Source organism: Sus scrofa, chromosome 3 (genome assembly GCF_054392235.1).
Source record: "Sus scrofa isolate SSC_HxYL_T2T_F1_AM1 chromosome 3, Sscrofa_HxYL_maternal_Yorkshire_Landrace_v2.0, whole genome shotgun sequence".
Taxonomy (NCBI): Eukaryota; Metazoa; Chordata; class Mammalia; order Artiodactyla; family Suidae; genus Sus; species Sus scrofa.
Window position 1 is genome coordinate 92,688,740 of NC_139385.1, and position 27,485 is coordinate 92,716,224.

Consider the following 27,485-nt stretch of genomic DNA (forward strand, 5'->3'; position numbering starts at 1 on the left):
ACCACAGCAACACCAGATCCGAGTCACGTCTGTGACCTACACCACAGCTCACGGCAACACCAGGATCCTTAACCCAGTGAGCAAGGCCAGGGATCAAACCTGCAACCTCATGGCTCCTAGTCAGATTCATTAACCACCGAGCCACGACGGGAGCTCCCTATAATGTATTTTATATAACTTTGCACCTCAATTTGAACTTCACAGGTATTGAGGTTAAGAGCTTGGTGTTTTAAATCCTGAGTATGGCACCTTCCAACTCTGTGACTCCAGGAAAGATTCTTAACCCTTTTGGGGTTTTTTTGTTTGGGGACCTTTGAATGGTAACTGGTACTTATAGATGCTCATTGTTGAGTTAGTTGCTGCTTTTGTTGCTCTTGCTGATACTACTACTATAATTAGACTAAAATAGGAAAAACTTAAGCCTAAATAGAGGGTAATGGGACCTGAGCAAAAGTGTTTGGGCACTGAATGGAATGGAAAATAACAGTATTCTAGATGGGACTCTGTAAAAATGAGTTAGCAGTTATCAAGAAGGAGGGAAGAATAAAGGTGACACCCCTTCCCCATTCCATTTTCTCTAAGAGAAGTGAACATTGGGAATACTTTCAGATGATGATGTGTAGTACTCCTTTAAGTTTTAAAAATCTTTTAGTAAATTGTAGATTGTCATATAATCCAGTTTACTCTGTGTAACTCACTCATTATATTTGGAATATAATTAATTTCTAAGTTTAGATAATGTACTTGTTCTTTCTTTCTTTTTTCCCCAGGAATTTTTAAGAGATATCTTCAATCTTCTGTTTTTGTTGCCTAGTCTAAAAGATAGACAACAGCCCAAGTGCAAATCACATTCTTCAAGAGCTGCTGCATATGATTTGTTAGTGGAGATGGTCAAGGGATCTGTTGAAAACTACAGACTAATACATAACTGGGTTATGGCACAACACATGCAGTGTAAGCAGTCTTTTCCTTTACTCTTTCTAAATTTTGTTTGCAGAAGTGACATTTTGGAGAGCATGATTTAATGAAAGAATTCACTATTCATACATTTTAACACTATAAACTATTGTTGCTAAGACATTGACGTTAAAACACAAACATTGGTCTTTGGAGAAAAAAACAGGTGTGATGGACTTTTTAATAGATGTCTGAAATAGTTTCATGTTTAGGGTTTAAATAATTTAGTGCCAAGTAAAGTTTTGATGGTCCTTTGAATTTTTAGGAATGAGTTAGTTTTAGTATGTGTTCTTATTAATTTTAAAAATCATTATATATGTTGTATGTATATGAACTAAATAAGCAATGGATGTAGTAATTGTTAATGAAAGCAAAATACATTATGTTTAATAGTTTGTTTGGGGGGGCATCCACTCCCCCTCTTTTTTCAGCAGCTCATGCACCTTATAAATGGGACTATTGGCCTCATGAAGATGTCCGTGCTGAGTGTAGATTTGTTGGCCTGACTAACCTTGGAGCTACTTGTTACTTGGCTTCTACTATTCAGCAACTTTATATGATACCTGAGGCAAGACAAGCTGTCTTCACTGCTAAGGTATAATTTCCCTTATTCTAAAAATTGAAACTGCAAAACAAAATTTTAAAATAGATCTTTTTTTCTTTTCTTTTTTTTTTCTTTTTTTTTTTGTTTTTTTGTTTTTTTGTTTTTTAGGGCTGCACCAGCAGCATATGGAAGTTCCCAGGCTAGGGGTTGAATCAGAACTATAGCTGCTGGCCTATGCCACAGCAACGTGGAATCCAAGCCACATCTGTGACCTGCATCACAGCTCACAACAATGCCAGATCCTTAACCTGCTAAGTGAGGCCAGGGATCAAACCCACTCTTCATGGATACTAGTCAATTATTTTTACACTTCAGTACATTACTCCAAATAATATAATTCCTTTTTAAAATTTTTTTTATTTTTTTTGTTTTTTTTTATTTTTTTATTTTTTTTGGTCTTTTTAGGCCTGCACCTGTGGTATATGGAGGTTCCCAGGCTAGGGGTCTAATTGGAGCTATTGCCGCCAGCCTACTCCAGAGCCACAGCAACGCCAGATCTGAGCCATGTCTGCGATCTACCTCCCAGCTCACGGCAACACCAGATCCTTAACCCACTGAGCGAGGCCAGGGATTGAACCCACAACCTCATGGTTCCTAGTCAGATTCGTTTCTGCTGCACCATGACGGTAACTCCTAATTCCTTTTTTATCAAAGGAAAACACAGTTGTGGAATATACACACTTAGTGTATTAAATGAATATAGAGAGTTCCCTTATGGTGCAGTGGGTTAGGATGTGGCGTTGTCACTGAAGTGGCTTGGGTAGCTGCTATGGCAAGGGTTTTGATCCCTGGCTTGAGTACTTCCACATGCCACAAGTGCAGTAAAAACTAAACAAAAACAAAACATGATATTTTCAGTAAAAATTGATAGAGATTTTAATTACATAGAAAATAAAGCCTAAATTCTGGAAGTATTACCAGAATCACTGACCTTGTTTCTTTTATATTTGTCCTAAAATAAATTTGATTGTGAGCCCTAGTGTTTTTGTTTTTTGTTTTTTGTCTTTTTGCCTTTTCTAGGGCCACTCCTGCGGCATATGGAGGTTCCCAGGCTAGGGGTCTCATCAGAGCTGTAGCCACCAGCCTATGCCACAGCAACGCCAGATCCAAGCCACGTCTGCAGTCTACACCACAGCTCACAGCAATGCTGGATCCTTAACCCGCTGAACAAGGCCAGGGATTGAACCCGCAACCTTGTGGTTCCTAGTTGGGTTCTTTTCCACTGCACCACTAGTGAACTCCTGGTTTCTCTTCTTAATAGTAATGATTACCTTTTAGCCATTAGCACTGTCAGGACTTAGTATGTAGCAACATAAAGAATAATTAGATGTGCTAACTATGAATAAGTATCATGAATGATATTTTTGGTTAAAATACCATTCTAAATTTAGAGACCTGTCTCCAAATAGGAAATTCTTACAGAATAGAATTTGACATGGCTTTGGAAAATACCCTAGTTGAATAAGCACTTGATTATTTACATGAAAATGTTAATTTTTATTATTTCCTTTCTGATTTCCGCAGAAAGTTGAAACTGCATGTATTTTAATCGTGGTAGAATATACGCAGTATAAAATCTATCAATTATAAGTACAGTTCTGTGGTATTAATTCACATTGCAACCAAGACCACCGTCAACCTCCAGAATTTCTTCACCGTCCTCATTAAATATTTAACTATCCATTCTCCCTTTTCCCAAAATCCCTTGTAACCACTGTTCTACTTCCTGTGAATTTGACTACTCTAGGTACTTCATATAAGTGGAATCATTTAATATTAGTTCTTTTGTGACTGGCCTATTTCATTTAGCATAATGTCTTCAAGATTCATTTATATTGTGTGTCAGAATTTCCTTTGTTTTTAAGGCTGAATAATATATATATGCTACATTTTGTTTATCTAGTCGTCTGTCATTGGGCTCTTTGGGGTTACTTATAACCTTTTGGCTATTGTGAATAATGTTGCTTTGAACATGAGTGTTCAAATATCCATTTGAGTCCCTGCTTTCACTTCTTTTTTATGTGTGCCCAGAAGCGGAATTGCTAGAGCATGTAGTGATTTTGTATTTAGTTTTTTAAGTAACCCCCATGCCACCATTTTTCCGCTGTGGCTGTACTCTTTTACATTACAACTAAAAATACACAAGAGTTCCAATTTATTCATATCCTTAGTAACACTTATTTTCTGAGTTTTTTTAATAATAGCCATCCTAACAGGTGTGAACACCCTTTTTTGTTCTTTTCACTTTTGGCCACATCACAGTAGCAACCCAGGCCACTGCAGTGACCCCACTGGATTCTTAACCTGCTATGCCAAAAGGGAACTCCTAAACATGTATTCTTTTAAGTAGTAAATAGGTACATATATAAGATATTTACTTACTTATAAAATGCATATTAAGTAAAATATCTCTGGTTTTGATTTTAAAGGATTCAGTCATTTCTATTCAGCTGAATTTATCGGTAATGAATAATTAATTAATAATTAGTAATTCTCCAGTAATGAAAATACAAATCCAGGTCTTTATTCCTGACCATTTAAAAATTCTGAATTACTAACAGTTTGTATCATATCTCTTATATACTGGAAGATGTCATTTTATGTGACTACTCTCATAATCTCATGGAATATATAGCCTTCCCTATGCCAGGACTCCACTGTAGTTTTGCCAGTTTTGTTCATTCCTTTTATTCGGTTCCTCTTGCATGTAAAACCATATAATTTTTTAGTAACTATACGTTGAACAGATTTCTATTTCAGGGTCCTTATCTTGTGTCCTCAATTTGATTAGAAGCTCCAAAGAGTGGAACCATTTTACTTGTCCCCCTGCCACAGAATTGACACATGTGTACTTTTGGCGTATTTGATGCTTATTATTTCCAGACACTGTCAGCATTTCTTCAAAATTATGATAGATAATAATTTGTAATGAGGATATTAGTTACTTCATGGATTTTTTTTTTTTTAATATTTGAGATAAAGTATATCTAACATGTGCCTGGCATGAATGTGGGACTCTCATAAGGTCCTATTCAGGACAAAGTCTCTAGTAAATGAGTCTACCCAGAATCCTGATTCTCAGTTAATGTACTGAATATTCAGAGAATTTTCAAAGACCTTGGGCAATATTCCCTGGAAGTGTTAAGAATCCACTGTTCTAGGGAAAAAAAAAAAAAAAAAAAAGATATGGCTAGATGAAGGTAAGATTTGTCATTTGTTAATATATTTTTTTAATGTATGGATGTATTTGTGGAAAACAGCTTTGTTACACACTTAGAAAATGTTTTCTGTTCTTACACAATCGCCATCTTGTAAATCAGCATTGAACCAAATAAGTGCTGATCTGGAAAGCAGTTAAGATCTCTTTTTTCAGTTTGCTTACGTAGTAGTGATGGCTGTATTTATATAATGAACAAAATACTCCAATTTTTAAGATGCTAAAATTTCTCAAGAATATAGACTGTGTATTTTTCTTATATATGACTAAAAGAATGAAAACACATTCTTTTAAAAGTTATAAGCACATGTAATACTTTCTTTTCTAGAATGTCTAATTTACCACCATTGGTATGCTTTAATGCAAAGTTTTTTTCTTAATTTATAGTATTCTGAAGATATGAAGCACAAGACCACTCTTCTGGAGCTTCAAAAAATGTTTACATATTTAATGGTATGTCTGAGAATTGGATATGAAAAACTAATTAGATATACCCTTTGACCAAGGGTGAAAACATGAATTAGAGTTCATTTGTATTGGCTTTATCTTAACTACATACTCTTATTTTCCAAATTGTATTTTTCAGTTGCTGATATTCTGTGTTATAGTGAATTTTAACAGTCACATTTCAGTCATTTACATTTTGTTAATATATCCTTTGAAGAATTTCTTGTATCTGATCCTTTTTTCATCACAAGGCCCTCCCCATAGTCTTAGGGGTTTCTGACTGATTTCTCTTTGTCCTTATTAATTCCCCCCCAAAAAACTATGAAAGTCATCAATCTTGAAAGAAAATTAAAAATCTTAAAATATTACTCTCCTAGTTAAAACTCTTCAGTGGCTCATTCTGAATACAGAAAAGTATTCAGGTTCAGTTAGTATGGCACATACTCTCTGTGATTTTGCCCCTTGCCTTCAACCTCATTTCTTACCTCTCCCCACATCCAGCCTCACCCTACAGGAATGATAAGCCATTTGAAGTTCACCCTGTTGCTTCATCACTTAAGCAGTTATTTATGCTAGTCCTTCTGCCTATAGCACTGTTTTATCAGCGCTCTTCTCCATTTTCTTTGACTTGTCATCCTTCAAGAATCAATTTGGTTTTCTTGAGAAAGCCTGTCCTCCAAAAGACCAAAAATTCCAGAGTATCCCCACGTCAGCAAAATGTTGTTGTTCCAGCACTTTTTTTTTTTGCTTTTTTTGCTTGTTAGGGCCACACCCATGGCATATGAAAGTTCCCAGACTAGGGGTCAAATTGGAGCTGTAGCTACCAGGCTACGCCACAGCCACAGCAATGCAAGATCTGAGCCACGTCTGCAACCTACTGCAACTCACGGCAATGCCAGATCCTTAACCCACTGAACGGGGCCCGGGATTGAATCCTAGTCATCATGGATACTAGTCAGGTTCATTGCCGTTGAGCCAGCACTTGTATTCAAAGTTACTTGTCTCGCCTGTTAGAATCTTGAGGACAGAGATCATATATTTATTCCTATGTATTTCAGCTTCTGAGACTTAATAAGTGCTCAATAAATGAGATTTTGAACCAAAAAAAAAGAAAAATTGTTACCCCTTGATCCCACTTTTGTTCTCCTTTAAACAGAGTTGGAACATGCTCTCTGAATGGACAAAATAGTTTTATTGCTGTTTTAAACAACAAAAGTCCAGTCCGTAAGAAAACTTACTCCCTGCAAAGGTTTTGTATTTTATGCTTCACAATACAAATCTGTATCCTTTGGGTTTCAGCTTCTTTCCTAGAAATTCCTAGACCTAAAAAATATAAATGTCTTCACTTACAGTAATTGAAGCATCTTTTGGCACCAAGTAAACTGAAAATGCCATGAAAATCAAACAAAAATGAAATAGAAGAGTGCATTTTAATACTTTCTTTTTTCTTTTTCTTTTTTTTTTTTTTTTGGTTTTTTTTTGTTTGTTTGTTTTTTTAGGGCCTCATCCATGGCATATGGAGGTTCCATTGGAGCTTATAGCTGCAGGCCTGTGCACCAGCCACAGCTATGCGGAATCTGAGCTGCATCTGTGATCACAGCTCATGGCAACGCTGGATCCTTATCCACCAGTGAGGATCCAGCGATCGAACCCAAAACCTCACGGTTCTTGGTCGGATTTGTTTCTGCTACGCCACAATGGGAACTCCTCATTTTAATCCTTTCTTTGTAGATTTACTACCTGTTTTGTTTTTGTTTAAGAACCTTCTGGTGGTAATTTCTGTTTAAGACTTAGATTTGTTTATTTGATTGTTTTATAACTCCCTTCTCCTTTTTCTTTCACAGGAGAGTGAATGCAAAGCATATAATCCTAGACCCTTTTGTAAAACATACACCATGGATAAACAGCCTCTAAATACTGGGGAGCAGAAAGATATGACAGAGTTTTTTACTGATTTGATTACTAAAATTGAGGAAATGTCTCCAGAACTGGTTAGTACTGGAATATTCAAGTTTCTTTGGAATTTGTACAGATTTACTCTATTGCAATTATTGACTTTTGTGTTTTTTGTTTTTAAGAAAAATACTGTCAAAAGTTTGTTTGGAGGTGTTATTACAAACAATGTTGTGTCCTTGGTAAGTATTTGACCTCTTCTTTGCTTTTTGGAAGTCTTAATTTGTATTTTATCTTATTACAATAATTTACCAATTTTGGGCTGTTGATTGACCAGGATTGTGAACACGTTAGTCAGACTGCTGAAGAGTTTTACACCGTGAGGTGCCAGGTGGCTGATATGAAGAACATTTATGTGAGTAATGTTATATATAGTTTTTGAACTTTTTTCTAGTCTTAACTATCTGCATATATAGCAGGCTTATTTGTTACCTTAAGAGAGAATTAGCTTTTACGTTTTTATGTATCTTCTTGCAACACTACTTAAATAAGAATTAAATACAGCAGAAATTATCACAGCATTGTAAATCAACTATATGTCAATAAAACTTTTTTAAAAAATTAAAGATAGAATCCAAAGCTCAGAGTTCCTGTAGTAGCTCAACAGTAATGAACCGGGCTAGTATTCATGAGAACGTAGGCTCAACCCTTGGCCTTGCTTGGTGGGTTAAAGATCTGGCTTTGCCATGAGCTGTGGTATAGGTCGCAGATGAGGCTCAGATCCCACATTGCTGTGGCTGTGGTGTAGGCTAGGAGCTTTAGCTCCAGTTCAAGCCCTAACCTGGGAACCTCCATATGCCAAGGGTGCGGCCCAAAAAAGACCCCCCCCCCCAAAAAATTTGCAGGGCTGATTTTTCTCAATCAAAATTTTTTGTTCTCTCTCTCTTTTTTTTTTTGCTGTGCCTGCAGCATGCAAACCCAAGCCACAACAGTGACAACAGATCCTTAACCTGCTGAGCCACCAGGGAACTCCTTAAACTTTAAATAGTTGAGTTTTTTTAATTTAGTGAGATTCACAGCACCGTGTCGATACTCTTACTAAGTTTGAATTCACTTTAAAAAAAAAAAAAATTAGTTTGCCTCTGTGCATTCTGTCCAAATTGTTATTAATGCTTTTTTGTATTTTTGCATGCTATAAACAATAATATGAAACTCTTAAATATTGTTTTATACACAGGAATCTCTTGATGAAGTTACTATTAAAGATACTTTAGAAGGTGACAACATGTATACTTGTTCTCATTGTGGGAAGAAAGTACGAGCTGAAAAAAGGTATGCTTTCTGAAATGTAATTTTTATCATTTTGATAAATCACCAAATGAAAGTAAAACACAAACTTAGGATGAATCGATGTTAAACTTTATGAAAATTATGTGATTAATGTTATGTCAGTTGCTTGGAGCTCATTCTCACAGCAATTTTAATTCAGTTATTCAAGTAAACTTTCAAACACCTTTACATTTTTTCAGATTTTTTTTCCTTTTTATTAGTCAAATACTTACCAAGGTCTGTATGATTCCTTAGCCCTCTGCTGTGAACTCAGTGGAGAATAATAGAGTCTACTCATGAACTGAAGACCTCTTCTGAATCTCTAAAAGTGAGAGATTTTTTTTCCTCAAGAGCCAGCCAGCTAAAATAATTGGTTTACAGCAGAGTAGTTGGGTAAAGATGTTTTAATTCTGCCAATAAACATTGAAGGACAAATAGAAATTAACTGCATAAGTTGTTCTTTCAATCTAGTTAAAGGTGGAGAAATAGTAATAACCTTGTAAGTACAAGAGGTCTGGGATTGGGCCAGCCTGCCTCAAGGAGAGCATTTGCATTTACCAGTAATAGAAAATAAGGTAGGTAATATACAGTAACATCAGATGATCAACATTTAGATTTGAGGATTATTAAAGCCATCAGAACATCTGCCTTAGAAAGAACATAACTGTTGCAAATAACTCAGACCTAAGCCAAGCTAAAAATGCAGAGGAAAAGTGACAGAATCAAAGCCAGGAAAGAAAAGAATCAGCAACCAGGGAAGGAGAACATCAAGAAGAAAGTATTTGTTCATTTGACATAGTCCACAGAGAATGGGGAGAAAGTAACATCTGAGTAAAATCATTAGATTTTTCAAAAAGGTAGTTTAGTGATGTCAGATTGTAGCCGTAGAATCAGGGTCATCAGTATATGGCATAAAGTATAGACCATTCATTTTAGAAGTTTGGCAGTGAGAAAAGCAAGGAAGATAGACTCTAGAAAGAGCTTTGAGATCAAGTATAGGATCGTCTTTTTTTATTTTGTGGCGTTTTCTACTTGAAATAGATCTGAGCATGTTTGAAGGCAGAGAATGAAAAGCCATCTTTAAAATTGCTTAATAGAAGATTTTTCCAGGTAATATACATTTGAAAAGAATGGTATTCTTTTTTTAATCTCTATAAGTCAGGGTGCAAGAGAGAGAAGTTGTAGATGGATGTGCTCAAAAGAAAGCATAGCTGTGCAGGCACTTATAGGTAGAAGACAAACTCATGTGGTGAGAATTGGCTTAGGCTAAGAGTTAAGGATGGAGTCAGTTAAAAGTTCGTTACTGGAGTTCCCATCGTGGCTCAGTGGTTAACGAATCCGACTAGGAACCATGAGGTTGTAGGTTCGATCCCTGGCCTTGCTCAGTGGGTTAAGGATCAGGCCTTGCCGTGAGCTGTGGTGTAGGTTGCAGACGCGGCTTGGATCCCGCGTTGCTGTGGCTCTGGCACAGGCTGGTGGCTACAGCTCCGATTGGACCCCTAGCCTGGGAACCTCCATATGCCACGGAGTGGCCCAAGAAATAGCAAAAAGACCAAAAAAAAAAAAAAAAAAAAAAAAGTTCGTTACTATGGAGGAATATAATGAGGAGCCAATAAAAGATAATTGAGAGGCTGAGTCCCTTGGAGAAACTCTTTTTATTTGGAATAAATAAACTTACTGAATAAACCTGTCATTACTGATAATCTTTTATTTTTTGAATCATTATTTCGGTTAATATTCTATTGGATTTTTTTTAAAATACTGTCATATCTCTCCCAGGCGAAATATTATTCAGTCCTTTTGTGCTCTTATCATACTTTTACGTGTCTATAACAGCATAATAAATGTTCTTAACAGAAATGGGCCAGGGATCATTTTTTGTTGTATCTTCAAACCTCTAATTTTCTCAGTTTATTCAATCTTTCCTGAATAATTTTATCTACCATTATCACATGAATCTCTGCTGACATGGTAATGATTCCCAAATTGTCTTACCTAATTCAGAATGCTGTGCTGTCCTCCCCCAACTCTCTCCCCTTGGGTGTTGTAGTAGATTCAGGTCATTTCTTCAGATCTGTTCATATCAGACTTAAGGTATGGTTCCACTGACCCCACAGACAAGTTCTTTAGTGATTCCTAGCTCTCAAAATAAAGTACATACTCTTAAGATTACACACAAAGCCCTTCATTTTCTGACTCCTTTGTAGTTATAACCTCATCATTTACCAGTCTCCCAAGTAATAAATAATGTTGAATTCTTATTCCTTCTGCTTGTGGACATCCTTCCCCTACCTTCCTCATCTCCCTAAATTCCTATTTTTTTAAAGACACTAAGATCTTTGTTTAAACAAATTTTGATTTAAATCCTATACATAGTGAAGAATTCCCTAGAATTCATATTTTTCATAAATCCAAGTTTGTATGTTTTGTTTAAACTGTAATTTTGGTTTTTTAAACCTAAACCAGCAGTAAGTCATATCATAAGATTTAGGTAACTACTTGACTTGCTGCTGCTGTTACAGTGGTGATTGTAATATTAGGCAACTCTCATTGAATACTATTTGCCAGGCAGCATTCTAAAAGTAGTGGGGAGTGGGTACTTTAATTTTCATTTTACGAATCAGAAGTGAAGTTCAAAGAGGTGAAATAACGTGTTTAGGGTCATACATCTAGTAAATGATGCAGGCAGATTTTGCAATTCCAGTGCACAAAACTAAATGCTTACTGAAAGTTTCCATGTGGCACAGTGGATTAAGTATACAGCGTTGCCACAGCTATGGCACAGGTTCAGTATCCACATGCTGCAGGTGTGGCACATAAATACATAAGCACGTGTTTATTTACTTAAGGGGGGAAGGAAACTCTGAACTGAAAACCACCTTGCCTTTTTATGATGTGACTTCTTTTTTATGCCCCCATAGCACTTTTGTGTATTTCATCATGGACTGTGCCGTAGTCTACAGTAGTTTTTTGTTTTTCTTATCTAGACACAGGAAAGCCCTTTCAGAATGGAAAAAGTCATGTAAGAGGGGTATATATAGAGAGATAGGTAGATTGATAGAATTAATAGGAGCATGATTTAGAGTGCCATTTATTATTTAATAGTTGAATATTCAAATGAGAATAATATAAATGTAATTGATAGCAGCTGGAGTACTTTTGAAAGATAATTTTTAACAAATTTTTTTTGTTTGGATTTTTTTTTTTTTTTTTTTTTTGTCTTTCAGAGCATGTTTTAAGAAATTGCCTCGAATTCTGAGTTTCAATACTATGAGGTATACATTTAATATGGTCACAATGATGAAAGAGAAAGTTAACACACACTTTTCCTTCCCATTACGTCTGGATATGACACCCTATACAGAAGATTTTCTTATGGGAAAGAGTGATAGGAAAGAAGGTAATGGAAAATCTCTTCCTCCTGCCTATGTTTACTGTAAGTCCCCATAATAAGGTAGTCATAAAGTTGTAATCCACTACACATTTAACAAAATTAAATGGAATCTTAGAAAGGAGAATTTTTTAAAGACAATATGGCATAGTCAGTCAGTTTGACCAATAAATATTTTGCATCTGTTAGAACTGTGTTCTAGACATCTTTCTAGCCATTGAATACACAGTAGTGAAAGATAAACATGATTTCTGCCCTTGAAGAACTTAAGTCTAGTGGGCATGTCTTATATTGAACAAGAAATTACGAACATGTTTTGTCAAAGAGTGAATGTATCAGAGATTGAGGGGAATCAGGGCTTTCAGGAGAAGGTGATGTTTAAAGAGTCTGAGTAAGAGCTAGATTAAGAAAAATGGATAAACTTTGGAGGAAGAGTGATTGTTAAGAGGTTGATGAGATAATCAAAAGGGTAGTGTCCAGATCATTTTTCTTTTTGTAGGCCATGTTAATTTGATTTCAATGTGAAACTGTTGGAAAATTTTAAGCTTAGAACTGAGATAACCAGGTGGGGTCTGAAAAAGGTTATTACAACTTTAACAGTAGAAATAGATGAGATGGTGATAAATAGAGTGTGGGGAGTCCATTCTGGCAAACCAGAGAAATAGTAGCATAGATGGGAAAGCATGCTTGTAGGGTTGGAGAGAAGTGATAGAGTTTACAGAATTTGATGATTGAATGAATAAGTGAATCTAACAAGGTTGTGTAACATCTATCCACTACTTAACTTGCTATTATAGTAATGGAAGTATAGTGACAAAAAAAGATCTCTGTCCCATGAAGCTTACACAGTTTAGTCAGTCTGCTACTAGAGGGAGGAGGAAAAGTCAAGAAAGGTTTCTGCCTTGATCTGCTAGGTGAATAGTAGAATCAGTATTTCAAGATCTAAAGAGAGAGGGAATGTGGTCAGAAGTATTGAATGCTGGAGTTCCCACTGTGCTCAGCGGAAATATCTGACCAGCATCCATGAAGATGTAGGTTCGATCCCTGGCCTTGCTCAGTGGGTAAAGGATCTGGCATTGCCATGAGCTGTGGTGTAGGTCCCAGAAGCGGCTCAGATTCTGCATTGCTGTGGCTGTGGCATAGGCCAGCAGCTTCAGTTCCGATTTGACCCCTAGCCTGGGAACCTCCATATGCCGCAGGTGTGGCCTTAAAAAGACAAAAAAAAAAAAGAGGAAGTATTGAATGCTGAAGAAAAAGAACAGTTCCAGTAAGACCATGACAGAAAATTATCTAACACATTGAAGATTTTTGGTTATCAGAGCAGTTTAATTTGGGTGTTGGAATAGGAAGGCATAATGCAATAAGTTTAAAATGGCACTTGAGGAGTTCCTGCTGTGACACAGCAGGTTAAGAATCCAACAGCAGCAGCTCCGGTCACTGCAGAGATGCAGGTTCAGTCCCCAGCCTGAAGCACGGGTTAAAGGATCTGGCATTGCCGCATCTGTGGCTCATATTCAGTCCCTGATCCAGGAACTTCCATATGCTGTGGATGTGGCCATAAAAATAATGATAAAATGGCACTTGGTTCATAATTAGTTACCCTCAAATTGCTGTTACTTCCTTAAGACCTAGTGATTTTTTTTCATACATCTGTGTACATGCCACAAGGACCATGGTGAGAAATGGAAATAGTTGAGAGAAGAAAGCAGAACAGGTCCAGCTCTTACCTATCCCATTCTTTAGCCAGAGAAGTTCCATTTTACATAGCAAAGGTCCTAACAGTTTTTTGGGGTTTTGTTCGTTTGTTTGCATAGAAAGTTGTGCTAATTTAAGTTTTTAAGATTTGAAGAGCCTCCACATTATAAGATTTAGGATAGAGAACCATATTTTAATCTTTATACTGGAGGTCCCATTGTGGCTCAGCGGTAATGAACCTGACTAGTATCCATGAAGATGCAGGTTCAATCCCTGGCCTCACTCAATGGGTTAAGAATCCGTCGCTGCCATGAGCTGTGGTGTAGGTCGCAGACGAGGCTCAGATCCCCCGTTGCTGTGGCTGTGGCGTAGGTCGGCAGTTACAGCTCCAATTTGACCCCTAGTCTATGTACCTCTGTACGCCGTAGGTGTGGCCCCCAAAAGAAAAAAATAATAAACTTGACACTTAATGAGAATCCAATAAATGTTTTTCTCTCACTATATGGGAGATGAAAGGTGTAAACAATGAGTGTAGGCTACTCTTTCAAGAGAAAAATACACTCTTTAAAGAGAGAAGATGGTGACTGTAGCTATGAAGGGATATACAGGGTCAAAGGAGAGAATTTTAAAGTTAGAATTTAAGTATCTTTAGAAGTTGCACGAAAGGAGCCAGAAGAGGTAAGTTTGAATATATAAACAAAGTTAAGAAGTGGACATTATATATATACATCCTACTTTACAACTTGTAAAATCATACCAAGACAATGTGGTATCTGTCTTGTAGGGTTGGAGAGAAGTGATAGAGTTTTTGTAGGGTTGGAGAGAAGTGATAGTATTTTTCATGGGGACCGAATTTGTGGAAGTAGCAAAAGCATATTCCAAGATAAAGGAGTTAGGCCACAAGTAAATTTATTAAGCCACAGAGTCAGATCCTAGTATAAAGAAACTCCTCAGCCACTGCTTTGGCAATCCTCCATTTCCTCCTTATCATCTATCTGTCCCTTCAGTTTTCAGGTTAGACAGTGCACTCAGACTAATTGAATATGTTCTCACCTATTTGCTTCTGTTTATATCTTTCCTTTCTATGTGTTGGTGGGAATACAGATCGTAATAATCCTGTGGTGGGAAGTATATATTTTGTTGATTTTGTTTCTGTCCACATAAAGCTCCCAATCCAGAATATTTCTGTTAAAAGATAAACAGTTGGAAGCATGCTATCAGTGCAGTACTCCATTTTCTTTAAGATGAGATTAACAGGTATTAATACACTGATGCCTTTCAGATTTTTTGTTTGTCTGCTAATCAGGATAGTACAAAAGGCTTCATTCAAGTTTATTTCAAAAAGAATAGCCAGATTAAACAAACAACATATTTTATATTTACCTATTACATTGAGATTGTCCATAGTTACACACTAAAAGATGGTTGTTTTTCTAATGATTTATATAAATGTTCTTAAAATTCTAGACTATGAATGGACAATGACTACTAAGTAGAGTTGTTATGTGCCTATTTGAATATATAAAGTATCCCATGCCTATTTTTGTGCATAAAATACAGTATATAGAGTGATTCTAAGATGTCATTGTGTGCATTTTCAAAATTATTGCCATTCTTTTATGTAAATAATTTCAGGTTTTAAGGAAGTCGGTGATCATTCAAAAGACACAGAGAGCTATGAATATGACTTGATAGGAGTGACCGTTCACACAGGAACAGCAGATGGTGGGCACTATTACAGCTTCATTAGAGATATAGTCAATCCTCATGCTTATAAAAACAATAAATGGTGAGTTTCAAGTATTTTATTCTTGGGGTTTTAAAAATTGTTTTTTCTGTTTCTAAAGTATAAACTTACAGTAGTTCTTGAGATATGCTTTCTAATTTTAGTTTTCCAAACATTTTCTCTAAATTTGAGAAAGAGGCACAGAGCGTATTTAAATGAAGGCAGCTTTCAAAATACAAGTTCAGTCTCTTGTGCTTTAACTTTATAGATCTCCAGATTCTTTTGAGGTTTTTTTTTTTGTCTTTTTTGTCTTTTTTTTTTTTTAGGGCCACACCTGCGGCACTTGAAAGTTCTCAGGCTAGGGCGTCAAATCGGAGCTGTAGCTACCGGCCTATGCCAGAGCCACAGCAACCTGGGATCCGAGCCGCATCTGTGACCTACACCACAACTCATGGCAACGCCGGATCCTTAACCCACTGATCGAGGCCAGGGATCGAACCCACAACCTCATGGTTCCTAGTCGGATTCGTTAACCACTGAGCCACGACGGGAACTCCTGATAGCTGGTTTTTGATCTTCTGGTGTTGCTGAGTAAAGTCTCATGTATAGAGACTATTGCCATGCTAAGCATTGTTCTAAATTTTGGAGATAATGCTTCAAATAAGAGTACATTGGTAAATTGATCTGCAGTTAGCAGAGTATTTTTCTTTTCAACTATTTCTCTTTAAGCCATCATATCCATGGCATCTTTTACCTTTTTTGTCTTTTGAATATATTTCTATATTTTGACATAATATCTTTGTAAGTTCTCTAATTTTATTAATGTTTTCTGTCATACTATATTTATGCAAACTTTCTATTCCTTTTATGAACTCTTGTTACTCCTAGGTTATAGATATATCTGTCATATTTTAAGGTCATTGCGACAAAGCAAAATTATATTCCTCTTTCTGGTAAAGCTTAGTTAGAATTTACCCTATTTAATGTTTGATTAATATTTATAATAGGATATAACCTAAATATTTAAAAAATAGGCAAAATACAGACATATTCACTACAAATGTGCTTGACCAATACTGTATGCTCTGCTTTAGGTATCTTTTTAACGATGCTGAGGTAAAACCTTTTGACTCTGCTCAGCTTGCTTCTGAATGTTTTGGTGGAGAGATGACAGTAAGTTTTACTCAAAAATTATAAATGGTTCATAGCTTTCCAAGTACTTTGCAATATCATAAAACCAATAACAGAGTCACTTAACTTTCTTTTAATTTCTGTGATTAAATCTAAAATTTATTCAATTGTTATTTATTGTTTGTATAGTTTAGTATGTTTGGAATGAAACCAGACACTGGGAAATCTTTTCTTTAATTACTGTTTTTCAACTGATTAAAAAAATCTGATTAAGAAGGTTAAGATTTCAAATTGAAGAATTGTAGTAGAGGATTTGAATTACATTAACACGAGACATTATGATTGAATAAACTATTTACTTAAATGCTTTGGGAACAGAGCAGAAAGAAATTACTCTTTAAGAACTTAGTATGAAAAGTCTTTGATGCAACAACATGGATGGAACTAGAGATTCTCGTACTAAGTGAAATAAGTCAGAGAAAGACAATACCATGTGATATCACTTATATGTGGAATCTAAAATACGGAACAAATGAACTTATCTACAGAACAGAAACAGACTCACAGATAGAGAGAACGGACTTGTGATTGCCAAGAGGAAGGGGGAGGGAGTGGGATGGACTAGGAGTTTGGGACTATTAGACGCAAACTATTAAATTTTTTTTTTTTTTTTAAGTTTTGCTTTTTTTTAAAGGCCACACCTGCAGCACATGGAAATTCCAAGGTTAGAGGTTGAATTGGATCTACAGTTGCCGGCCTATGCCATAGCCACAGCAATGTAGGATCCAAGGCGAATCTGTGACCCACACCACAGCTCATTCAAGGCTGGATCCTTAACCCACTTAGTGAGGCCAGGGATCAAACCTGCATCCTCATGGATACTAGTTGTATTCATTTCCACTGAGCCACAACAGGAACCCCCAAACTGTTACATTTAGGAGAGATAAGCAGGAGTTCCCCTTGTGGCTCAGTGGTTAACGAATCCAACTAGGAACCATGAGGTTGCAGGTTCAATCCCTGGCCTGGCTCAGTGCAGACTCTGCTCAGATCTGGCATGGCTGTGGCTGTGACGTAGGCCGGCAGCTACAGCTCTGATGGGACCCCTAGCCTGAGAACCTCCATATGCTGTTGGTGTGGCCCTTAAATGTCAAAAAAAAAAAAAAAAATTTAAAGTCTCTGAAAAGTTTTTGACAAGAAAGTTGGCTTAAGCGGAACATTAAAGATTGTTTCTTTAGTGCTTTTTATTTTTTAATTTAATTATTTACTTTTTGTGGCCAGGGTATGTGGAAGTTCCTGGGCCAGGGATCAAACCTGCGCCACAGTAGCAGCAACACCACATAATTAACTGCTAAACCACTAGGGAACTCCTCTTTATAACAGCAGTAGAAACCTGGTTATTACTAGTGGTGGGATAGAAAAAGATTACCTAAGGAGCAGTTTTCTCAGGTTTACTTGAGATGCTGCCTCCCAGACTTACATCCTCATTTTGCCTCAAATAAAATTTAACTCATGTAGTTCCCATTGTGGCTCAGTGGTAATGAACCCAGCTAGTATCCATGAGGACATGGGTTCGATCCCTGGCCCAGCTTAGTGGGTTAAGGATCTGCTGTTGCCGTGAGCTGTGGTGTAAGTCGAAGACATGGCTTAGATCCCAAGTTCCTGTGGCCGGCAGCTGTAACTCCAATTCAACTCCTAGCCTGGGAACTTCCATATACCATAGGTACGGCCCTGAAAAAAAAACAAAAACAAAACACAATTCAAAGAAAAAGAATATCTGTTAAGATAATTAGCAGTTAAGAGATATGAAAAGACAGGTTGGAGTATAATTACACTTCTTGTTATGCAGTTTACTCTAGTACCAGTTTTCTGAAAACTTTAAAAATACCCTGTTGATTCTCACTAGTCAAGTATTAGAAAGTCATTTCTATTTCACTGAGAAGCCCAGATAAAGTTATTTTTCCTTTTACTCTTTTTTTTTTTTCTTTTCTTTTCTTTCTAGGGCCACACCTGCAGCATATGGAGGTTCCCAGCCTAGGGGTGGAATCGGAGCTGTAGCTGCTGGCCTACACCACAGCCACAGCAATGCGGGATCCTCAACCCATTGAACCCTCAACCTCGTGGTTCCTAATCGGATTCGTTTCCTCTGTGCCATGACAGGAACTCCTATTTTTCCTTTTAATAGCCATGTTTGTTGTTAAATAACTGTTCACATTCTGGATTTTAATGAAACGGATTTCTTACTGCTCTTTGGTGCTCTTCTGTATTATTCTGAATAGAAAGTGAGAAGTAGACAAAATGCTGCCTTGGGAAACTGTTAGAAGAAGGAAATAATGTGAATAATAATGAGTTAACATTAAAGCCGTAAATAACTAAACCTATTGCACCTCTAGATGTTATTCCTAGGATATTTCCTCAAAAAAAAAAAAAAGAAAAGAAAAGAAAAGAAAAGCGACAAGCTTTTCAAAACTCTTCTTTTAAAAGGTATTTTTTTGGATTGCTAGTCAGTTTTATTAAGCTCTATATATTTGATAGTAAAGTGCCTTAAAAATATTCTGAATCTTTGTTTTTAAGTATATATCCCTAGCCAGAAACTTGTATCAAGTGTTTCTATGAATATTATGCTATTTGAGGACTATTTACAAAGCTACTATAAAGTATAAAAACTGTCAATGAAATATTTTATATATAAATATAGCTAAGGGTAGTCATTTCTTAAAGAAGGAAAAACTTTTTTTTTTTAAAACAGACCAAGACCTATGACTCTGTTACAGATAAATTTATGGATTTCTCCTTTGAAAAGGTAACCATTTCTTTAATATATAATGTTACATTGTTTTCTACTTCCATGTAGTCTACTTTTATGTCTATACTGTGTCAAAAATGAAAATATACTTTTTTTTGCCTCTTAAAGACACATAGTGCTTATATGCTGTTTTACAAACGCATGGAACCAGAGGAAGAAAATGGCAAAGAGTACAAATTTGATGTTTCATCGGAGTTACTAGAGGTATAATTTAATTTAACTTTAGCAACAATTTAAAAGCATGTTAAGTATTTATGCAAGCATTAGTACTGTAATATAAACATATGCTTAAAGATAATTTATCTATAATCCAAGGTAGAACTTAACAGTATTAACAAATAGTCTTGGTAATACTGACATATGACAAGTGAAATATAAAGTAAATGAGATTAAAGATAGTGGAAAACAACTATTAGTAATGATGAAGAAAAATAAGGAAGGTAACAACGTAACTTTAATGGTTGTGATAATTCTTCTTGGACTAGGTGATAGGATTGCAAGTATTCCTTTTCTTATGCTTCATATTACAAGTATACAATGTTATAAATGCATTTAAAACATCTATTGTATATTTTAAACATACATCTCATTTGTAGTAATGGGGCTTTTTTTTTTTTTCCCATGATGTAATAAGTGATACTGTTACTTTAATGTTTTAAGATCTATAAAAAAAATTCACAACTTGTATGTCGTAAACAGTCAGCCAAAACTGCAGAAAGTAAACCTCCAGAAATGTATAATCTAATAAAAACATACTCTTTCATCTTGACAGTTCAGCTTTCACTAACTGATTGACATTTCCATTGTTACAGTCAAGTTTTAAAACGGGATTTTGTTCTCCAAACACACTTTTTTCCCCCTCCCTGATTCCCGAGCACTCTTAATAGTATCTTGACTTCCTATAATTTACTAATAAAAAGCCAAGAATATTGTCTTCTTTCAAACCATTGAATTGGACTTACCAGCAAAATTAGATGCTTCACTAGATTTCAAGCTATTAAACTCACCTATTTATACAAAAATTTATTTCAACTGCTATCATAACCAAAATTATAATCATCATCATGTGCAGGACTTCGTGTCCTCAGGGTTTTCAAACAAATCTAGACCATGTTCTAGATAAGGACACAACAGTGTTTAATAATAGCCCACTTGCGAAATAAAATGAAATTTTAAATAAAATTTTAATGATATACAGTTGACATTTGAACAACATGGGCTTGAACTACAGGGTCCACTTATGTGAATTTTTTTCCTTCAGTAAATACAGTATCTAGTTAAATACAGATTTCTTTTACATGTTATCTTCTTATTTTTGATATCTAGTGTTAGTACTACCTATAATATCTACAAGGTTTTGTATAAGACTTGATGAAAATGACTCATCTTGTAAACAGATGACATAAATTTACAGTATAAATATAATACAGTAATATAAATGTATATTCTCTTAAGCTTTTTGAAACATTGTCTTCTCTCTAGGATATTTTATTATAAGAATACAGCATGTAACACATACACATTCAGAATATGTCAGGGAGGTTTTTGGTTTGTTTTTTTTTCTTTTCTTTTTATGGTCACCCCTTTGGCATATGGAAGTTCCTAGGCTAGTGGTCGAATCAAAGCTGCAGCTGCCGACCCATGCCGCAGTGACGTCTGCAACCTGCCCTGCAGCTTGCAGCAACCCCGGATCCTTAGCCCACTGATCAAGGCCAGGGATCAAATCCGCATCCTCACAGACACTGTGTCAGGTTCTTAACCCACTGTGCCACAACAGGAACTCCCAGAATATGTATTAATCAACTGTTTATGTTATCAGTAAGGCTTCCAGTTAACGGTAAGCTATCAATACTGAAGGTTTGGAGAGTCAAAAGTTATCTATAGATTTTTGACTGGGCTAGATTTTGGCAACCCTAAATCCCTCTTGTTCAAGGGTCAACTGTATATTGTTTATCTACATACATGGTTCTCAAACTTCCTGTTCTTAGGACTTACTTGTAGTCTTAAAAATTACTGAGAACCTTTAAGAAATTTTTGGTTTGCAGGCTTGTTTTGGTTTTTTGTTTGGGGAGTTTTTTGGCCACACCCACAGCATGTGGAAGTTCCTGGTCAGTGATGAAATCAGAACAACAGGTGTAACCAAAGCCACAACAGTGACCAGGCTGGCTTCTTAACCCACTGAGCCATGAGGGAACTCTAAGAGTATTTTTAACTGTTAGTTTTAATGTGGTTATATGTATCCTTATTTGCCATATTAGAAATTAAAACAAATTTTCAAAATTTGTTTTAATTTATTTAAAATTAACAAAAATGGGAGTTCCCATGGTGGGTCAGCAGAAACAAATCTGACTGATTATCCATGAGGACGCATGTTCGATCCCTGGCCTCACTCAGTGGGTTAAGGGTGTGACATTGCCATAAACTGTTGTGTAGGTCACAGACACGGCTTGGATCTGGCATTGCTGTGGCTCTGGCGTAGGCTAGTGGCTACACCTCCGATTCAATCCCTAGTCTGGAACCTCCATATGCCGCCGCTGTGGCCCTAAAAGACAATAAATAAATAAACCCATGATATGCTAATATAAATAATGTTTTGTAGTGAAAAATATTTTTCACAAAATAATTCAGTGAGAAAATGGCCCTGTTTTAGTTTTGCAAATCTAATACTTTCTTTAGTGTAAGACAACTAGAGTCTCATAACAGCCTCTGCATTTGGTCTCTTGTGAACTTACTTATCATTAAACCTCTAGAAAACTCCATTGTACACTGAGGAGAGAATGAGTCTTTTTTTTAAAAAAAAAAAGCAGATGGCATTGTATTATTACTAAGAACATTGTTTAGACCTTAGAGACACCCTAAAATGGTCACAGGGAAACCTCTCCCCCCACCCCACCCCCCACAGCTCTCTAAACCATTCTTTGAGAACCACTAATCTGTGTTATGACAAAAGAGAATCCTAGGAGTTTTTTTGTGGCACAGTGGCTTAAGGATCTGGTGTTGTCACTGCAGCAGCTTCGATCGCTGCTGTGTCATGGGTGCAGCCAAAAAAAAGGAAAGAATCCTAGACTTTTTCTCTGCTGTAACAAGAAAAACAAACTAAACTACATTAGAATATTCTTGGTTGTAAACATAAACCAAACATTTTTTACCCGTTATTGTTTCGGCTTACTAATTCAAAATGTTTGCATATATATTTTACTAAAAATTTTTAAAATAGAGTAATACTCTGATACTTAATATAGATTTTTAGATATTAACTGGAATCTAGTCCTTTACATTTAGACAGTTAAAATATAGCTGGTAGCAGATGTTTCCAAAAGGGAGAATAGAAAATCTTAGAACCTTAAAATATATTATGTAAACAAGCATTCTGAATTGTTATGACTGTTCTGGATGAAACAAATGGAATGATCAGAAAGGATAACTAGTTGAGTGATCAGAAAGGAAAACAAATAGAGTGATCAGAAAGGATAACCAGTTGATTGGGATTGCTGAGGAAGGTGATCTAGAAATGTTTCAGATTAACTTAAGTTAAACTGAGACTTGAAAGTTACTGAGGAGTTAATCATGTGAGGAGTAGTCCAGTCAAAGAGAACATTATGTACAAATCCCCTGAGGAAGGATGGAGCTCATTGGCATGTTTTAGAAGCTGAAAGATAAACCTCTGTGGCTGTAATGTTTAATAAAAGTGGCCCAAGATGAAGTTGGTTGATATGCATAAAATATCTAGAAATGTTCTCATCAGTGTGATATAGTATTCTTACACTTAGACATGCACAGGTGGCTCCACATAGAGTGTAAAAAGGACTATCAGAAAACAAGATGAATGCTTCTGTAGGACTGAAATGGAGTAGAATTAAAAGCACTGAGTCTGCTAGAAACCACAGGTCTACCAGACTTCAGGTTCAAAACAGATAATAGTGGCCAAGAGTTAAGGTCTTGTGAGATAAAGGGGGGACAAAAATTATGACACAGGATCTAGAGGTGAGCTTGTGTCTAGAAGCAAGCAGCTCAGAATGGGGCCATGAAAAGGTGCCAGATTGAGATGAGTGTGTGTTTGGAGCTACACAGAAAGCTATATGCCTAGAAATGCTAGAGGACCAAGAATTCTGAAGCAGGCCAGATCAGACCTGTGATTTTCCAGATACCAAATGTGGAGCAGGAGCCCTAATTCATGATTATAAGACCTGGTTCTGGTGTAGAGTAGTAGGCTGGGGAGGCAAGTAGAGGTGGTTTTAAATCTTCAGGGGGATAAAGATAGTAAATATCCATAATCAGAACATAAATTTATTCCAGATAAAAATAATTTTATAGAACTTAAAATGACTTAGAGCATGTTTAGGGTATTCAGAGAGAGGACACAAAGACTGAAGTCAGCAAAGCACTTCTATAGGACATATTCAGAGATGATCATTCTTCCTTGTTTTTAGAGAGTAAACAAGGAAATCATCTCTCATTTAGGCCTGCAAACCTGAATAAAATTTATTTTGCCAGTTTTTAAACATAAATCTTTCTCTTAAAACCTATTCTTATCAGAATATCAGTCAAACATAATTTTCATGTATGTTGTCAGTGTAACAGTTTTATTCATTATGCATTTGCTCTTCAGACAGATGGGAGTTCAGAATTCTTTAAAATCTTCATAAATACATTTTTTTTTAAAAAACATGATTGCTGAGGTTGCCAGAAAAGGAATGATAAATTGGATCATGTTTAGTAAATATTTCCATATTCCACATACCTGGGAAAAAGCTAATGGAATTTTAAGTGCATGTGTTTTTTTTTGTCGTTTGTTCTTTTAGAGCAAGCCTTTGTCTAATAAAAATATTGGCAAAATGTAATGAAACAAAAGCTTTCTGTTGTCTAGTGTTAAAATTTTTTTTTTCCAGTGGATTTGGCATGATAACATGCAGTTTCTTCAAGACAAAAACATTTTTGAACATACATATTTTGGGTAAGTTTGGTAGATTTAAAGATAGATTTTTATTTTTTAAGAAAATCTTATTCTGTAAGAATTTTAACCTAATATTTTCAAATTCTAGGTTTATGTGGCAGTTGTGTAGTTGTATTCCCAGTACATTACCAGATCCTAAAGCTGTGTCTTTAATGACAGCAAAGGTAATATATATACATATGTACATATATATAGCCTTAGATATTCTTCAGAATTGACTATTTTAAAATAATTAAATCTTTTTTTGCTTAATTTTATTTTTCCTTATAGTTAAGCACTTCCTTTGTCCTAGAGACATTTATTCATTCAAAAGAAAAGGTATGTGTTCTACTTTGTAAATTTTTGTGTCATTTATGTCATTTGTCAGTTATTTCTTAACACCTTAAGTAATTTCTTTTTCTTTTTTAGCCCACAATGCTTCAGTGGATTGAACTCTTGACCAAACAGTTTAATAATAGTCAAGCAGCTTGTGAGGTGAGGTGAATAATTCAACAAGCAATATATAGTTTAAGGTTCACTGTTTTGTTTTGTTTTCTTTTATTCTTTTGATGCTATAGCAAAATTGTTTTATCTATTACATATCATAGGGACCCCAATGTAAATTGTTCCTAAAGTTACTTCACCACTAAGAGAAAGTTATAATTATGTATCACATTTGTTACATTGATTAATTAATGGATTTTTAAGTTACTTAAAAATCCTTGGGGCGTTCCTGCTGTGGCACAGTAGGTTAAGGATCTGCTGATGTCACTGCTGTGACTTGGTCACTGCTGTGGCATGAGTTCGATCCCTGGCCCCAGAATTTCTGCATTTTGCAGGCACAGCCAAAAAGAAAGAGATATCTTGAAATTAATGGGAAATTGTCTTAGCTAAACATAAAGAAAGATGTTTTTGTTATCAAGACAACAAATTTTGTTTTTAAACATAAAGTGAATCATACTCAGATCATATATTATCAATAGGAAAAGGCTACAGTGTGACCTTTATGAAGTTTAAGAGGAAAACAGTATTATCTTTTTTTTTTTTTTTTTTGGGCCACACCTGCAGCATGCGGTAGTTCCTCGGCCAGCAGTCAAATCTGAGCCACTGCAGTGACAATGCCACAAGGGAAATCCCTGTCATTCCACTTTTATTGTTAGGACTGCAGGTTGTTATCATGTAGGTTGTGCACTGTAATATAGTTGGAATCCATGAAATCCAGTAATGAGGTGACCCTATGACTTTCAGCATTTAAAATTTTAGACTTTGTAACAGTTGAAGAATCTATTTTGGTGAAAATTTAAAATAATCTTTATGTCAACTAGAGTCAAAATCACACTATTTTCTTACAGTGGTTTTTGGACCGCATGGCTGATGATGATTGGTGGCCAATGCAGATACTAATTAAGTGCCCTAATCAAATTGTGAGACAGGTAAGAAAAAATTTACTTAAAGTGGCTTTCAAATTAATTATTCTAAATTTGCCTGTGAATATGTTTTAACCCAGCATTGAAAGTAATTTAAAAAGATACACCTCTTTTATACAATAAAAGTTATTTTGCTACTCTTTTCACCAGTTTCTTTTGGCAAATCAACTATCAGTCCAGTCAAGTGATTAAAATCATTCACATTTCCTGGTTATAGGAAGTCAGCTATGTAACCTATTTTCTCAGCTCTTACTCTAACTGCTTTAACGAGTTGTGCAGATTCTTTTTTAGACCCATAGATATTCTTAGATACTCTAGCCATGGGAGGGTACTATAATGGCCTTGAAAGTTAAATGAATAGCATATAGTATATTACTTTGATAGATTCTGAACTGTCACATGAATCAATGTGTTCTTCTTAAATTATTGGAAAAATTAACAAGGAAGAAAAAGTATATATGCATTTATGACACAAAACCAAAAATTTAATCTGAAATATGCTACTTCTCAGTTATTACTGAAATATAATCTTTTTTTGTATATAACTACATATAGTTGATTTGCAGTGTTTTGTCAATTTCTCTTGTACAGCAAAGTGATCCAGTCATACATTTATGTACATTCTCATTCTCATATTATCTTCCATCATCTTCTGTCACAAGAAATTAGATACACTTCCCTGTGCTATACAGAAGGACCTCATTGCTTATCCATTCAGTATAATAGTTTCCTCTACTAACCCCAAACTCCCAGTTCTTTCCACTCCCTCCCCCCTCCCCCTTGGCAACCACAAGTCTGTTCTCTATGTCTGTGAGTCTGTTTTTGTTCTGCAGTAGGTAAGTTCATTTGTGCCACACTTTAGATTCCACATATAAGTGATATTCTGTGGTGTCTGACTTTCTCTTTCAGACTTCACTTAGTATGAGAATATCTAGTTGCCTCCATGTTGCTGCAAATAACATTATTTCATTCTTTTTATGGCTGAGTAGTTGTCCATTGTGTATATGTACCACATCTTAATCCATTCATCTGTTGGTAGATATTTAGGTTGTTTCCATGTGTTGGCTATTTGGAATAGTGCTGCTATGAACACATGGGTGCATGTATCTTTTTGTTTTTTGGGTTTTTTTTCTTTCTAAAAATAAATATATGTATTTACAGCAGCTAATAACACATGATACTTAGTACAGTGATTCAAAGAAGATGTACAAGGTTTTTATGGAGAAAATTATAAAAAATCATCAAAAGTTATGAAAGACCTAAATGAATGAATGGAGAAATATTTCTGTGATCAAGAATACAAAGATAGTTTATATAAATTGTCAATTGATTATAACACACTCAAACACACTCATGAAAATTTGATTCTCTAATATATTGAAGAGATCTAAAGGCTAAATAATAATCAATGTAATTTTGAAGGAGAATATGAAAGTATGTAAAAACCATGTATGTGGGGGAGGTAGCAACATTTGATAACTATTTAAGAATAATTAACATTCTTGAGAGGTTACAAAGTTAAGGGGTTGTTCTGAAATTACATACATTTTTGTGTGTGTGTGAAATTTTATTTTTATTTTTTTACAAAATAAAATACATATATTTAAATACATTTACATTCACACAGATTATTATATCAAGGATCTTAAGAAAGAGATTAAATGACTCCCTCTGGAGAAGTGGAATGGAAAATATGCTGAGACCAATAGGAAATTTATTCTATACTTTATCTCATTTTGTATGGCTTTTATCTTTACTATTTAGTATTATCTATTACATTTCAATTTTTCTTTAAAAATTAGCATTATCTTAAAATTGGTATATTATGCAACTAAAATTTATAAAGAAGGAAGCCTTATATACCATTAAATATTTTATATAGCATAATAAAAAAAGAATAACTGGTAAAAATAACAAAAATAATACACCCTC

General features: G+C 35.4%; 1 protein-coding gene and 1 long non-coding RNA gene across 13 annotated transcripts in view; both read left to right on the top strand.

Annotated features, from left to right (window-relative positions):
* LOC146404771 (uncharacterized) overlaps window positions 1-27,485 on the top strand; it is a 1,009,186-nt gene that overhangs the window by 819,533 nt on the left and 162,168 nt on the right. The gene's annotated exons all lie outside the window — the stretch shown is intronic.
* Window positions 1-27,485, top strand: part of USP34 (ubiquitin specific peptidase 34) — a 256,731-nt gene that overhangs the window by 182,003 nt on the left and 47,243 nt on the right. For 7 of the 12 annotated variants that reach the window (XR_014841823.1, XM_085019078.1, XM_021087498.2 and 4 more), the window contains 17 exons: window positions 771-954; window positions 1,392-1,552; window positions 5,166-5,231; window positions 7,070-7,216; window positions 7,304-7,360; window positions 7,456-7,533; window positions 8,356-8,450; window positions 11,675-11,847; window positions 15,169-15,322; window positions 16,354-16,432; window positions 19,137-19,190; window positions 19,302-19,397; window positions 24,083-24,147; window positions 24,236-24,311; window positions 24,418-24,465; window positions 24,556-24,621; window positions 25,479-25,559. Coding sequence is in view for 11 of the 12 variants with exons in the window: in XM_085019078.1 (XP_084875204.1) it covers window positions 771-954; window positions 1,392-1,552; window positions 5,166-5,231; window positions 7,070-7,216; window positions 7,304-7,360; window positions 7,456-7,533; window positions 8,356-8,450; window positions 11,675-11,847; window positions 15,169-15,322; window positions 16,354-16,432; window positions 19,137-19,190; window positions 19,302-19,397; window positions 24,083-24,147; window positions 24,236-24,311; window positions 24,418-24,465; window positions 24,556-24,621; window positions 25,479-25,559 (1,680 nt within the window). In the remaining variant the exon portion in view is untranslated. Of the gene's footprint in view, window positions 1-770; window positions 955-1,391; window positions 1,553-5,165; window positions 5,232-7,069; window positions 7,217-7,303; window positions 7,361-7,455; window positions 7,534-8,355; window positions 8,451-11,674; window positions 11,884-15,168; window positions 15,323-16,353; window positions 16,433-19,136; window positions 19,191-19,301; window positions 19,398-24,082; window positions 24,148-24,235; window positions 24,312-24,417; window positions 24,466-24,555; window positions 24,622-25,478; window positions 25,560-27,485 lie in introns of all 12 variants that reach the window. The other 5 variants (XM_085019077.1, XM_021087501.2, XM_021087496.2 and 2 more) reach the window with 1 other exon arrangement.